The 13,641-nt window shown below is 60.0% G+C and overlaps 7 protein-coding genes across 7 annotated transcripts; 3 read left to right on the top strand and 4 right to left on the bottom strand.

Annotated features, from left to right (window-relative positions):
• Nucleotides 1-997: 997 nt before the first annotated feature.
• Nucleotides 998-4,176, bottom strand: ACA1_173090 (Arginine-tRNA-protein transferase, putative; the record flags this gene model as incomplete). Its single annotated transcript, XM_004356529.1, has 13 exons — nt 998-1,108; nt 1,230-1,347; nt 1,433-1,512; nt 1,585-1,622; nt 1,716-1,776; nt 1,856-1,931; nt 2,012-2,087; nt 2,199-2,323; nt 2,424-2,476; nt 2,548-3,496; nt 3,630-3,708; nt 3,802-3,897; nt 4,026-4,176. 13 exons carry the CDS (start codon nt 4,174-4,176, stop codon nt 998-1,000), a joined length of 2,013 nt encoding a protein of 670 aa, XP_004356582.1.
• A 28-nt stretch (nt 4,177-4,204) lies between these two features.
• Nucleotides 4,205-4,587, bottom strand: ACA1_173080 (uncharacterized protein; the record flags this gene model as incomplete). The annotated part of the gene is made up of 2 exons (XM_004356528.1): nt 4,205-4,297; nt 4,414-4,587. The coding sequence occupies 2 exons, from the start codon at nt 4,585-4,587 to the stop codon at nt 4,205-4,207; spliced, it is 267 nt and encodes an 88-aa protein (XP_004356581.1).
• Nucleotides 4,588-4,705: 118 nt separating this feature from the next.
• On the bottom strand, nt 4,706-6,311 carry ACA1_173070 (CDPalcohol phosphatidyltransferase superfamily protein; the record flags this gene model as incomplete). Its single annotated transcript, XM_004356527.1, has 10 exons — nt 4,706-4,814; nt 4,880-4,974; nt 5,079-5,115; nt 5,192-5,236; nt 5,267-5,300; nt 5,382-5,450; nt 5,544-5,629; nt 5,669-5,771; nt 5,853-5,901; nt 5,958-6,311. 10 exons carry the CDS (start codon nt 6,309-6,311, stop codon nt 4,706-4,708), a joined length of 981 nt encoding a protein of 326 aa, XP_004356580.1.
• A 147-nt stretch (nt 6,312-6,458) lies between these two features.
• Nucleotides 6,459-8,511, top strand: ACA1_173060 (SNARE associated Golgi protein; the record flags this gene model as incomplete). The annotated part of the gene is made up of 10 exons (XM_004356526.1): nt 6,459-6,522; nt 6,648-6,885; nt 6,967-7,032; nt 7,131-7,190; nt 7,269-7,334; nt 7,410-7,468; nt 7,544-7,619; nt 7,706-7,877; nt 7,985-8,084; nt 8,174-8,511. 10 exons carry the CDS (start codon nt 6,459-6,461, stop codon nt 8,509-8,511), a joined length of 1,239 nt encoding a protein of 412 aa, XP_004356579.1.
• A 247-nt stretch (nt 8,512-8,758) lies between these two features.
• On the top strand, nt 8,759-9,233 carry ACA1_173050 (uncharacterized protein; the record flags this gene model as incomplete). Its single annotated transcript, XM_004356525.1, has 3 exons — nt 8,759-8,914; nt 8,945-8,957; nt 9,067-9,233. 3 exons carry the CDS (start codon nt 8,759-8,761, stop codon nt 9,231-9,233), a joined length of 336 nt encoding a protein of 111 aa, XP_004356578.1.
• A 196-nt stretch (nt 9,234-9,429) lies between these two features.
• ACA1_173040 (uncharacterized protein) lies at nt 9,430-10,348 on the top strand (the record flags this gene model as incomplete). The annotated part of the gene is made up of 2 exons (XM_004356524.1): nt 9,430-9,906; nt 10,019-10,348. 2 exons carry the CDS (start codon nt 9,430-9,432, stop codon nt 10,346-10,348), a joined length of 807 nt encoding a protein of 268 aa, XP_004356577.1.
• A 65-nt stretch (nt 10,349-10,413) lies between these two features.
• On the bottom strand, nt 10,414-13,398 carry ACA1_173030 (uncharacterized protein; the record flags this gene model as incomplete). The annotated part of the gene is made up of 1 exon (XM_004356523.1): nt 10,414-13,398. One exon carries the CDS (start codon nt 13,396-13,398, stop codon nt 10,414-10,416), a length of 2,985 nt encoding a protein of 994 aa, XP_004356576.1.
• Between the last annotated feature and the right edge of the window lie 243 nt (nt 13,399-13,641).

The raw sequence follows: 13,641 nt of genomic DNA, 5'->3' as shown, positions 1-13,641 counted from the left end.
ACTGTGATGGAGACAAATTGAGGTGATGGGTAACTCCAAGAATATACTCACTTGCAATCAACATTACTGTTGGTGCTTCATGCAACACCTACCAGAAGTAGAAAAACAATAAAGTAATGTGTCAAAAAAATTGGAGGAGAAGGGTATCGATCCCTTTACCTCTCGCATGCTAAGCGAGCGCTCTACCATCTGAGCTACACCCCCATTGCATTGCGATGCCATTGGTCGACAATAATGACAAAACGGGAAATCCTTCTTGCCCCCGGTGTTGCTAAACTCGAGGGGCCTCTTGAATCGTGGGGCTGGGGGGGTTGTTTGGCGTGGGTGGCGCAAGGCTGGCGAGATCGTGGTGCACTTGGCCCATGCGCTGGGTGAGATCCCAGAGTGTGGCCTCCTCCTGTTGTGCCTCTGGATTCTGGAGCTCATCATCGTCGAGTTGGTGCAGCCGCGCCTGGCATAAGCGCGAGATCGCGGCCAAGTCGTTCATCTGCAGAGATTTGTGGCACGAGAGAGGGAGATTGGTTTAGTTAAGATCGGATGAGAATGGATAGCTTCGATCTTTTTCGATTTGTTGGCGTTGTTTGATGCATCGATTGATTGGGAAGAGGACGATGCATGCTTCGGGTGCCATTGCCTTGAAGGACAGGTGGTGGTGGCTGTGGTGCAGGTATCTTACCATGCGGTATGCCTGCGCACTGCGCTGCTGGACGCTCACCCGTTCACCCTGATCGTGGAGGTGGGGGGTACTCATGTCAGGGGCTTGGTGGTCGGTAGTGGAGTTGGGGGAAGTAAGCAAAGTGGGTCTTTGCCTCCGCCTGCCCTAAGTTGTGCTGGGAGACCTCACTTCACAACAACCAATCACCTGGTGCTTTATGGGGCTGTGACATGGCGGAAACACCACAACCGCGACATGGCCCATTCCCGACACCTGGTTCCGCTTTCTTTTCTTTTCTCTTCAGTCTCAGTGTCTCGCACCACCCGCCGTCGTGCGCGACAACTAGCGCCGCCGGATGGAGAGGACCACGCGAGACGCGATGTCGGCCGTGACGAGGGCACACCACTGTTCCACCAGCGGCTGCACGCGCGCTCGCAACCTGCCCCCTATTTGCTGTTGCCGCGAAAAACAGTAAAAAATCCATAAAAGAGAAAACAAAAAATCAAGTGCGCCCACGAACCAAAAAAATGAATAAAAGTAAAATAAAATAAAAATAAGAAACGTTCCCACGCACGCTGAAGCCGACGAGGCAGTCCTCGTAGAGCACAGGCACGTAGTCGATGGGGAGGCGCTCGGCTTGCGGTGGTGGCTCCTCCCGCTCGACTAACGCCGTGAAGCGCCCAGCCGACGCCCTGGTCCATGCATCTCAGTGAGCCAGCGCTGGCGTGTGTCGTGTCTTGGTCGTGTCGTGTCGTGTCGTGTCGTGCAATGGCGTACTGAAAGCGAGGAATGCATTCTTCAAGGGGCACCCACTCTCGGTAGAACGGACACATCAGGTCAGACGGCCGATACTTAGCCTGCGCGGACGTCACCACAGTAACATTATATAATAATTATATAAAATGGTGGAAATGGACCTAAATCTATACCTTGTAGTTCATCTTTGGGCAGTCGTAGATGTAGTACGCTGTGGTGATCCATGTTCATAAATGCGCGAGATATGGTCAGACACATCACACGCACGCAAGAACAACGTGGCGGAGCAGTTTCTGTGTAGTACCCATGTAGTAGTACTTGAAGCGCGGGATGGCGAGGCTGGTCTGCTGCACCCACTCGATCTCCTGTGCCGATGCATGGGTGGTCAGTGGCCGGTGGTGACGCCCGACTCAACGCTGCAGCCACGAAGTCAGCTGTATGTACCTTCAGCGCAGAGTAGACGCCGAGGGACAGGAACGCGTAATCGGGATCGTAGAAGAAGTACACCGACGTGAGGCACCTGCACACACAGATAAAGGTAAGGCCTGAGGAGGGCTGAGCTCGAAAAAAAGGGATGTCTGAGAGCGTTTGAGAGCGCACGAGTGAAGGACGTCGAGCACGCCGACGGCGATGAGCTTCCCGTCCAGACGGTAGTACTGGTGGAACGAGCCGTAGCCTGTGCCACCGCCACCGAACGCGAATTCGCACATGAGCCAACCCCCCCCCCCGCACGGAAAACGAAAACGAAAACGACAGAAAGAGCGAATAGAGTCGAGTAGGGGATCACCTCCGGAAGGGGGCAGGGCCTCGTCTTCGCGCCCCTGGGGGTCGTCGAACAGAGGCGTGCTGCAGAGGAAGTCGGTGTAGCTCTTCTCGCTCGCCTCCTCCTTGGCGTGGATCTGCATCGTGTATCTGCCCAGCACCAGCGCGAAAGAAAAGAAAAGAACGAAAGACGAAGAATAGATCGGGTCAGCCCGCCACTGAGGTACGGTCAAGGTGAAGCCGGCCGTACTTGCGGTACAGCAGGTAGGACTCCTCGGTGTATTGGGACGGCCTGATTTCCATCTGCAATGAGTCCACCCAACCGTCATGAGGTCAACTAATGTCGGTCGTGAGTGTTGTGAGAAAGGGAGGACCTCGAATTGGTGCGGGATCGGCGGGCCGTGGCTTGGGGCGTCGGGCTCACTTTGCTGCTTCTTTGCCTTCCTTGAGCCGCGCGTGCCCTGAGCCGATCGCTGCTGGTGCTGCGCACGGGTCGACTGGGCGAAGAAGTTGATCCATGGGCCGGCCACGACCACACGCACGCCCTCGTCGCCAAAGAGTTGCTTCACCCCGGCCGCTGACTCTTCTTCCACCAAGACGCGCTCGACGTGCGCCAGCAGCTTCACAGCTATTTCGTTCGCTCGGCCGGCGTCGGCCCTTCGCGTTTCGTTCTTTTTCTCTTTCGTGTTTTCCTTCCCGGGCTTCTTCACGACCTGACTCCGGTCATGGCCGGCGCCATCGCCATCGCCACCGCTGCCGCTCGCCTCGACGCATTCCTCTCGCGGTACCTCATCGTCGTCCTTCGCTCTTTCCGTCGCTTTCGCTTCGCTCTTGGCGGCGTCAGAGTGTTTGTACAGTGCCAGGAGCTTGAGGGCCACGTTGCTCGAGTAGTCGCCCCTCCGCTTCCGCTCGCGTTCGCTCGCCGCGGCGGAAATCGCCACTTCGACGTCATCACCGCCGCTCACCGCCGGAATCTCGCCCGCGTCGACGCATCGTCGCACCGCCTTGCGCACGATGTCCGCCAGGAGCGCCTTCTTCAGCGCATCGTCGTTGTCCTTCAGCTGCGGCTCGACGCTCTCGGGCTGCGTAGCGGTCACCGACGTCTCGTCGACCTCATCTTCGCTTTCGCCTTCACTTTCGCGCCCGCGTTCGTGTTCGTCTTTGGCGTTGGCGTCAGTGCGCCCGTGCTGCTGCTGGTGGTGACGAAAGTTCTCGGGCGTGTTGTTGATGTCGCTCAGGAATCGCTCCATCTTGGCGAGCACGTGCTTTTGCTCCTTTGACGCCACGAACTTGGCCACGTCGAGCCGAATCACATACTGCGGACTGTCGTGCCCAAGTCCCAAGCGATAGGCTTGATCGTGAGCGGTCATACCAGAAAGGGAAAGACCAACAATCAACGACAACGTGGGAGGGGGGGAGGTAGTACCAGCAGGCCTTGTCGTTGGACGGGTGGTACATCCAGGTGCCCGAGCGCGTCCAGCCCAGGTCCTGCATCGCTTCGTAGTCGTCTATGCGCACCTTGATTGCTGTCATTCCTGCCACCGTGGGAAACCCACACGAGTCAGTGCTGTGTCGTGCGTGTCGTGCGGTGTGTCGTGCGTGTCGTGTGGTGTCATGCGGTGTTCTACCCCAGGAAATGCGGCCCGTAGCAGACTTGTTACAGTATCCGCAGCGACCACCGTGCTCGCCGTATGGGCTCACTATCGTGGGCGAGTGTGGCACATCTGCACTCCGCAGCCAACACGACGGAACGAGTCAGCCACTCTGAGAGCACCCAACAACACACGACCCACGCAAGACACGCTGCACAACACGCACGGCACACACGTGAGAAAGAGCAGAGGAGAGAAACCCTCGAGAAACGGCGCGTCGATGGAGGGATCAAAGTCGGGCTCCTCGACGACCTGCGGCTCCTGCCAGGCGTAGGCGGCGGTGAGCCGGTCGGTCCGTTCGGTGACGCTCCCACTGCTGCTGCCTCGGTCTGGCGAGCGACCGCCGCCCATCGTCCTGCGTGGGTGGTCGGTTGGCGTGCTACAGAGCAGATGCCAAGGAGAAGGTGTACATGAGAAGGTCAATGGCCATGTCTCCGTCGCCTCCACTCGCCTCCATCACCTCGGCGATCACCTGCACACGCAGATGAACATTTCCAGTTTAATGCATCATTGATCGATGAAATTGATGATAATATTATTTAGCACGCGGATGCGATGCAGTGCAGTTAATGCGTTGGTGTGGAGCACCTTGTCATTGACGTGAGGGAACATGGACTTGAGTAGCGGCAACAACACGTTCTCTTCTTGTTCTGAAACCTTCGCTTCATCTCGCTCTCTTTCTTCCATCGCCCATTCATCCATAGCCACGTCCTCCCGCTGTTCTTCCTCCTCTGGGCTCGCCTTCTCTGCAGCGTCGCCCATTCTTCTTCTTGTACTGCTCACCTCTCCAGCTTCTTCGCTCTTGCACTGAAATCAATACAAATCCAAATAAAATATAAAAAAAATAAATAACAAAAAGAGAAACAAAGCAGCACTGGGCTCAGGGGTCTCGTTTGGTGAGCCGGTCCTGGAAGGTCTTGATGCGCTGCATGGCATTGCTGTTGAGGTAGTCCAGACCTGAGAACAGCGTTGTTCCCGCCACGCTCCACCTGCGACACCCACTCATATTATGAGTGCCCTGTGTCGTGTAGCGAGGGAGGAGGCAGTGGCGTACTCGAGTCCGGACATGAACATGGGATCGAGCGTGAAGTCGAGTCCCTTAGCCGACAAGACGAGGAACACCAGACCCACCTGAAGCACAGTGTTCACCTGCATCGTCATCCCCACAGGTGTCCGAACCATGGAATCTCGTGAGTGCCAAGTCCGTCTGCGCGCGCAGGAGCGTTCGAATTGGTACGTGCCTTCGAGATGACGGTCGGCTTGATCTCGATGCTCTCCACCTTGGACACACTGTGCATGCATTTAATTCGTTTTTCATCATTATAAATATTTATATCAATACATCTTAATAATGGGTTGGGGGCACCTGAAGAATCGCGAGACGGTGACGGGCCTGGGGAGAGATCGGTACCTGCGGATTACGCCGCCCGCGAGCAGCGACACATCGCGCAGCAGGATAAGCCCAACCAAGGGCACTGCAGTAGTGAACCACGCACGTCAATTGTGTGCACAAAGCACTGCAAGTGACTGCCAGTCACAAAGAACTTTCTACGTACATGGGAGAAGGGCCTTGTAGGCCATGGTGGTCACCATGATTGTCATCAGCAACTTGTCGGCCAGCGGGTCTGGTGTGGGAGTGCGTAGGAGATTAGGCGATGATAGGGCGGCATGACGATCAGCAAGAGTGCGAAGGCGAGAGAGAGAGATCACTCACGCACCCAAGAACGAGCCAACGACCGACTTCTGGTTGAAGCGCTTGGCAATGAACCCGTCCACCGCGTCAGTCGCACTCGCCGCCAGGAACCTGTTGGTGGCGCCAACACGTCAGCATGCGTGACTGGACTTTGCTTGGCGCAGAGAGATAGGTACGTGCCAGCCCATGGCCAGGGCAAACTCCTCCTGTATGATCCAATAGCCGATGAACGGCGACGCGATCATGCGGCTCACTGAACGACACGCATGAGTGGTGTTGTGTGTGTGTGTGTGTGTGTGTGTGTGTGTGTGTGTGTGTGTGTGTGGTGACGTACCGGTGAGGATGTTTGGGATGGTGAGCACCCTGGTTGACGACGTTGTAGCCTGTGCACGGGCGTCAGTTGAACTTCAAGTTGTGCAAGGCTTGGCTTGTGAGTTACCTCCACGTTTGCTGTTGCGGTTGTAGGAGGGTTGACGTTGCCCTGGCTGGCCTTGTCGTCATCTTCAGCTGCAGATTTCGGTGTAGAGTAGACCCGGATCAAAACCGTCGCTGGTGGCTGCCACGCTCGCCCCGCCAAGGCTCCACCTAGCGGCACACTGGAGCGCAGACGGATCACTCCCGAACGGACCGCGCCAGACTGCTGCCACGGCAGGTGCACCCCGCGCGCCCCAGTTCTGAATTGCTTTGCGGGCAATCCACCCGGGCTGCTTGATGAAGCTGTGAGGGTGCGTGCCGAGGTGCCCAACCTCAGCACCTGCGGTCTACTCGCTGCAATACTGCAGCATCTCCTCATCCTCTGCCTTCACTTTTGATTTATGCCGAATAATCAACTGTGAACCTGTCGACATCTGATTTATGCCGAATTAATCAGAAGCTTGCTCTTCGCAGCATCCAGATCTACAGCTCTGCTAAGGCACTCCATCGCGTTTTCAGCGGGTTCATGGCCCTGTCCTCACGAAAAAGGGCCGCCGAATCGACTCCGCTCCTTGCTGCGATGGATGAAGGTGAGCACCAAATCTGCCGATCGCTTGTTTGTTTTTTCACGTTATGATTACGATGCCTTGTCATGCTTGCATCTAATCATTGTTGCCTGTTTATGTGCATTTATTACACCCCTCGGCCTGCACAGATAAACGAGAATATGGTGCACTGGGCAAAGGCCGCTACCGCGAGCACGATGGGGTGGTGGGCGAGTGGCAGTTCGATGAGCGACGGCCGCAGCCAAAGCTGGAGGTCGTTGTCGCGCCCTTGGACGCGGAGGAGGGCCACGATGGACTGCGGGACGAGGTCTCGGAGCAGGAACCGCAAGAGCAGCGCAACGAGGAAGCGTTCCTCGATGCCTGGTCGCGCTTCCTGTTTTCAAAACGGTAGCGTCATCTGCGTGTGCGTCGTGTGTGTGTTGTGTGCGCATTGGTGCTGAACTCGTAGCGTTATGTGTGGTGCTACAGAGGACTCGGGCTGGTGTTGCTTATGGTGATCTCGTTGGTGCTAGGCATACTGGCGTTGGTGTACAGGTTCGTTCTCGTTCACCAGACCAGCACCTTCAGGGCAGCAATTGCTCTCTAGAGTTAACTCCTTACCCGTCGTCATCTTCATCTCTGACCACACAAAGGGAAGAGCTTTTCCGTGCGTTCGACAAGACCGCGGGCTTCATCAGAGATCAGGGCATTGCGTACGTGTAGACCCAACTTAACTTTCTTGTCCGGTGGAAAGAAGTGTACACTCACATGCCATCAACGCCTTGTTTTAGGGGGTCTCTCCTTTTGATTCTGGCGATCGCCATCACCAGCTATCCTCCCATGGTTGGCTACTCATGGTACGCGCAATAATAGCACGCACACACCGCACACACCGCACATGCACGCGTGCCGCTCACGGCGCTTGCGACTAGGGGTCTATTGGCGTGCGGGTATATCTATGGATGGGCCGGCTTCATACCCGCCTACATCGGTACCGACCGATCCCTGCCGTCGTCGCCTTAACTGAGTCGACTCTAACTCCTCTTCTTCCCCCTCCCCTTAATAGGCGCCTTGCTGGGCGGACTTACGTCATTCCTCGCCTTCCGCTACGCCTTCCGAGACTGGGTCGAGAAGCAAACCAGGTACGCTCTCATTATTTCAATTATGATAGTTTTGATTTAATGTAGAAATATCTCGAATAATATTTCATGGTGGTGTGTGTGTGCAGGAGCTACCCAAAGTATGTGGCCTTGGAGCGGGCGCTCGAGAAGGAGGGCCTGCCGCTGGTAATTCTCATACGCATCGCCCCGTACCCTTACCCCATATTCAACGCGCTGTTCGCCGCCACTCGAGTCGAGTTCCATATCTTCGCCATCGGGACCGCCATCTCCCTCATCAAGGTACATACAGAAACACACATACACACATAAATACATACATATATATCATATATACATCTGCAGTGTCGCTGATATTGTACATATATCTCGCTGCCGCGTGCCTCCAGATCCTGATCCACATATCAGTCGGGAAGTCGCTCTCGAGCTTCAGCGATGTGCTTAATGGCGAGACGGGCAGCCGTTGGGACATAGTCTTCCTCGTTGTCGGTACCCCACCGCTCCCTCAGCAATCGCGGCAGGCCGTCCTGGACAGTGTCGTGTGTGCGCTCACAAGTCGGTGTCTACACCCCGTGCAGGCATTACGGTGGGGCTCGGGGTGGGCATCTATCTGTACTTCCGCACTAAGCAGCACCTCCAGCAGTACGCCGACGAGATCGGCGGCGAAGAGGAGACTCGGTACAGTGCTGCGCCGGAGGACGAAGAGCAGCACAACAACGACCAGGACCATGACGGCGACGGCGACGAAGAGAGCGCAGAAGATCTGCAGCAGACGCAGGTGGTGGAGCCCACCGAAGCCGGTGGACACGACAACGTAGTAGCGGAGGAAGACACCGCACCTGTCCGGCTCGACTGCGCTGATGGTGCCGTGGCCCACAAGAACGAAGCGACAGCAGATGAAACCAAAAACGTGTAGTGTCGACACGAAATAAAATTTGTGGACACGCACTTCCGCGAATCCATTTCGAGCTCGACAGTTATGCGCATTGGCCGATTGGCGCGATATTGCCATTGGTCCGTCCAATTTCTTTTCCTGTATAATTTTGGTGTGATTGGATAAATTGAGAGCTCACACACAGAACCTTCCAATCAAATTGGCGGCCACGAAGCACACAGACACGACGCTCCACTCAGGCGGGTGTACAGCGAAGCCACAACACTACATGCTCGCCACGGCGTCTTCCCCGTCGCTCTTCTCCGCCAATCCCTTCCACACCGCCTCGTCCACGTTCGGAATGCAGACACTCACCAATCAGGAGAAGGACGTGCTCCTGTTCATGCAGCGGCTCAAGAGCAGCACGGCCCAACAAGAGACCGAGGTACACCACCATCCTCTTCCCCGATCCCAGCGCTCCGTCTCTGGTATCTGGGTCTGGCCCGCAACAAATACCTGGAAATTCGTTTCGTGGGCTTTTTTCCTGGTATTTTGATAATTAAATTAACTGGAAAAATCTTTGCTCCGACCGACCAGACCCGGTCATGTCCGTCGACGCCTACGCGCCCAGCCGCCCACTCGCCACTGCCGCCCACTCGCTCGCCCGCCGCCTCGTCTCCTGCTTCGCCCACCACCACCACATCATCATCATCATCGCCAACCCCTTCATCCCCATCATCAACCTCATCGACCACTTCATCTGAGTCGACCCGCGAGGCCCTGGACACGCTGCGGCGCAAGCAGCGCCAGACTCGGCGCAAGCCCTACCTGTGCGGCCGGTGCGGCCAGCCCAAGGCCGGCCACATCTGCCCGCCCAACCTCCCCTCCCCTGCTCCGGTTCCACAACAGTCGCATCAGGCCCCCACCACCGCGCGCGTGGCGTCGTCGCCGGCGGCCTCGATGGCTGACGTCAGCCTGCCGGACTACGTCTTCTGCAACTCCTCCTCGTTCTCGCCCTTCTCCCTCTTCGGAGGCGCGCCTCCGCAGTCTACGGCGTCGTCCGAGCCCACGACGACCACCCAAGCGCGCGGCACCCGCGCTTCTCGCCGCACCCTCTTCCTCGCCGCCCAGCAGCAACAGCAGCTCCGCCGTAGTTCGGCTTCGATCCCGCGCTCGCCCACCTTTCCCGCCACTCTTCCTCCGCAGGTGACCCCGCGGTCGCCGCCACCACTGCCTACTTCACCACCGGCCCAGGCCCAGGCCCAGGCCGCCACGGTCGACGGACTGGTTCGGGAGCCGTCGCTGATGTCGCTGCCGGCCAGCCTCGTGTCCCAGTTCTCCTCCGGCGATCTCACCTCCACGTCGCCACCATCGTCGCAGCCATCGCCGCCTCCGCAGCCGACGACCACGGCGCCCGGCTGCCTCACCTCGCTCCCCGTTCTCGTCCCTCTCCTTCCCCTCGTTGTCAACCCTGCTCTCGCTTCCCTCGTTCTCTTCTCTGCCGCTGGCGTCATCATCGTCGCAGCCGCCGCTTACGTCATCGCTGCAGCTGTCCACGTCATCGTCGTCACTGCCGCCGCTGCCGCCGTGGCCACTGGTGCCGTCGCAGTCGCAGTCGCAGTCAAACGACGGCGACGGGCCGCAGTCGCTGCCCGCGGACTTCGAAGATGATGGCATGGACTGCGAGGCCAAGCGCGGCCGCAAGCGCCAGCTCGGGGACCAGGAGGAAACCGACGATGAAGAAGAAGAAGAAGAGGAAGAAGAAAGTCTCGTCATCAGGGAGGAAGAGGAGGAAGACAACGCGCCCCAACCGAAGCAAAAGAAACAGAAGACCGACAAGGAATTATCTGGAGCGATTGTACAGTCACCGCGGAAATGAAGCGTTCTAAAGGCACAAACATGTTATCTAAATAGTGTTACAATTATTGGGAAAATGTTGCAAGCTCAATCCTGGTGCAGTAGTGCGAGGCGTTCATCAGCAAATCTGCGTTCGGCCATGCTCAGCTCTTCGATCGCGTTCTCTGTGTCGTCGTTGGCGATGAAGCCCAACCAGCGCCGCACCAGCTCGGGCAAAAGCGGTTCGACGAGCCACCGCGCGTTGAGCCACAGGGCGACCAGCGCGCAGTAGGCCAGCGGGAGCAGCGTGAGGGCCACCTGGACGTCGTTGGCGATGATGGTCGCCGTCGAGCCGCCCAGGCCGGCGCCCAGCTGAGCGTAGGCCGCCAGCGGACCCTGCAGGGCCGCGATGGCCGCGAGAATGGCGAGAAAGGCCGTTTCGGCCGACCCGTAGGCCCGGCTGGCGAACGGGGCCAGGTGGACGTGGAGCAGGAGCGCCACGAGGCACGCGCCGAAGAGGGCCATCGCGCGCCACACGGGATCGACCACGAAAGTGGCCAGCGCGGCCAACACCAGCCGCCGGGCCATGTTGGCGCTCTCCCACCACCGGCGCCCTGGCCGGTAGGGTCCCTCGAGCACGCCCAGCACGCCGCGGGCCGTCGCGCTGGTGGCCCGGTAGCGGCCCAGCACGATACGGGCCGCGAGGAGGAGTAGGGGGAAGGGCGCGACGATGAGGGCCAGCACCGCAACGAGGCCCCACTGCCAGCCGGCGAAGCACTCGACGGCGCCCGACCGGAAGAGCCGTGTCACACCGTCGACCTCGACGCAGTGGAGCAGCGCGAGCGTGGTCCCGGCGATTGACTGGTACAGCAGCAGGCCGAGGGCCATTCCCGCCGCCGCGTACGGGGTCGTGGCCTTGGCCGCAGTCGTCGATGCCACGTCATCGCCACCTTCAGTGGATTGCGGCTTGTCATCGTCATCGTCCTCGTAATTGTAATCGGCGGCAGTGTTCACTCGATGGTGTTGAAGGAGTGGCCCACGGCGACGTCGACTCTGCACGGCTCGCACGAAGCCGCCGACCACAACCCGGTGGCCGAGCCACACGAGGGCCAGCTCGGCAAGCAGCACGGCGGGGATGACATAGCTCGCGGTCATCTTGGCCACGGCCGTGGTGCCGGGCCACGGACAGGCGCTCAGGTGCAGCCCGACCGCGCTCGGGTCCAGCGCGAAGAGGCCGATCGTGGCCCGCAGGCCCGGGTTGTCCAGGCTGGCGATGAGCGGGACCACCTGCATGAAGTAGGTGATCGACTTCCACAGCGGGTGGCGGCGCAGCTGGAAGCAGAGCACGAGCAGCACGTAGGCCGCGCCGACGACCAACGCCACGGGCACCAGCCACGCGGCGTCGTCGCACTGATCGTCGGGGGCGCACTCGACCGTGCCAAAGGCCTCGCTGAAGCCCGCGGCACACTGGCCGCACAGCGGGCCGGTGCGCCGCCCGACGCAGGCGTCGTCCCAGGACCGCGGGTGGTCGCTTGCGCTCGAGCAGTAGCCCGGCGGGCAGCGAAAGCATTGCAGCGCGCTCGGGTCGGCCGCGCGGCGCTGGCACCAGAAGCCCGGCAGGACCCGCACCGCCGCCCCGCCCAGCGGGCAGTCGGCCCCACCCGGGCAGTCGTGGCACGTGTAGTTACTATTGGCCGCGGCCGCCGTCGTCACTGCGTCATCGTCGTCGCCGGTCGATAGCTGGACCGAGTCAGCCACGAGGTTGTACGATCGCGAGGCGCAGCTGGCGCAGCCGAGGTTGATCGAGACCAGCGCGCTGCCAGCACCCAGCGAGTTCTGGCACGGTTGAATGAACGGCGCGAGCGAGCTTTGGTTCTGCACCTGCTGGCCCGGAGCGCAGGTGAGGCGCGTGTCGTCGACGTAGGCCTGGGCCACGTGCGGGATGACCAGCACCAGGCCCTCGCGGTTGCCGCCGCTGCTGTTGCCGGCCGGTTGCAGGGTCGAGTCGGTCATGGTGAAGGCGCCGAAGCTGCCCGACCACAGGTCGTGGCCGGCGAACGAGGCCCGGTTGTCGGCGAATAGGCTGGTGTCGATGGAGATGGCTGTCGAATCGGAGTTGAGCGATAGCCCGCCCCCGACCATGGCCTGATTTCCATGGAAAGAGCAGTTGCTTAGCGTGGTGGTGCCCTGGGTGAGGAACAGCGCGCCGCCGCTGCCCAGGGCCGCGTTGCCCAGGAACTCGCTGTTGGTCAGGGTCGTCGAGCCGCGATAGAGCCACTGGTTGCATTGGAACCTCTCCCTGTCGGGCGCGTGCTGGATAAGCGCCGCGCCGCCGCTTGAGGCGTTGTTGCCGTGGAACACATTGGAATCAAGCACCAGGCTTGCGCGGCCTTGATACGAGTCGACATCGTCCAGTCCATAGAAGAGGGCAAGGCCGCCGCCATTGGCCTGGGCCTCGTTGCCCAGGAATGCGTTGTCCAGGAAACTGGCCGACACCTGGTCGTAGTCGTTGCACTCCATGAAGACCCCGGCGCCCTGCGAGGCCGCGTTGGCCTCGAATCGGTTGGCGACGAACTCGAGGCTCACGTTGGTGACCCAGTCCAGCTGGAGCGCCAGGCCGGCGCCCAGCGCGCTGGGACAGCCCGAGTCGGGGTCGGTGAAGTTGTTGCAGCCTGTATTGCGCACCAGCAGGTTGTCGCGGAAGCGCAACACGCTGTCGTTGGCGGCGAGCACTTCGGCGGCCAGGCCGGCGCCGTAAAGGATCGAGCTCGGGTAGTTGTCGTAGGTGACCAGCGCGTTTGCCTCGAACCGATTGCCGACGAAGTCGTACGCGCTCGCCTCCGCGTCATTGGCCGACAGCGCCACGGCGCCGCCCTGGTCGTTGCACGAGTTGTTGACCTCCAGGGCCTCGGCGTCACCGTGTGCTGCGACGGCGGCCACGGCGCCTCCAGCCTCAGCTCGGCCATTGCGCACGGTGAACCCGCGCAGCGTAACCGAAACCGGCGGCAACGGCGGCCCGGCGACAATGTTGAACGCACGGCCGCTGTGAGCGCAGTCGAGGACAGCAGTGCCGTTGATGGCGGTGATCGTCATTGAGGCGTTGACGACGACCCCAACGCCGCTGGCCGGGCACGGCCAGGCCTCATCCCCCGCCACGACGCACACCGCTGGCGGTGCACCGTTGCCAGTGGTGGTATTCGCCTGGGCGCGCCACACGCCCTGCTGGATGGTGCCGCAGGCTGCGGCCAGGGTTGTGCCGCACGATTCGCTGTCTGCGTGGCCCCGTGCCACGTAGATGGTGCACGGCAGTGCAGGCGAGCTGCCGTGGCTGTAACC

Source organism: Acanthamoeba castellanii (assembly GCF_000313135.1).
Source record: "Acanthamoeba castellanii str. Neff unplaced genomic scaffold scf7180000084741, whole genome shotgun sequence".
Lineage (NCBI taxonomy): Eukaryota > Discosea > Longamoebia > Acanthamoebidae > Acanthamoeba > Acanthamoeba castellanii.
This window is presented reverse-complemented; position numbering and strand designations above follow the sequence as displayed.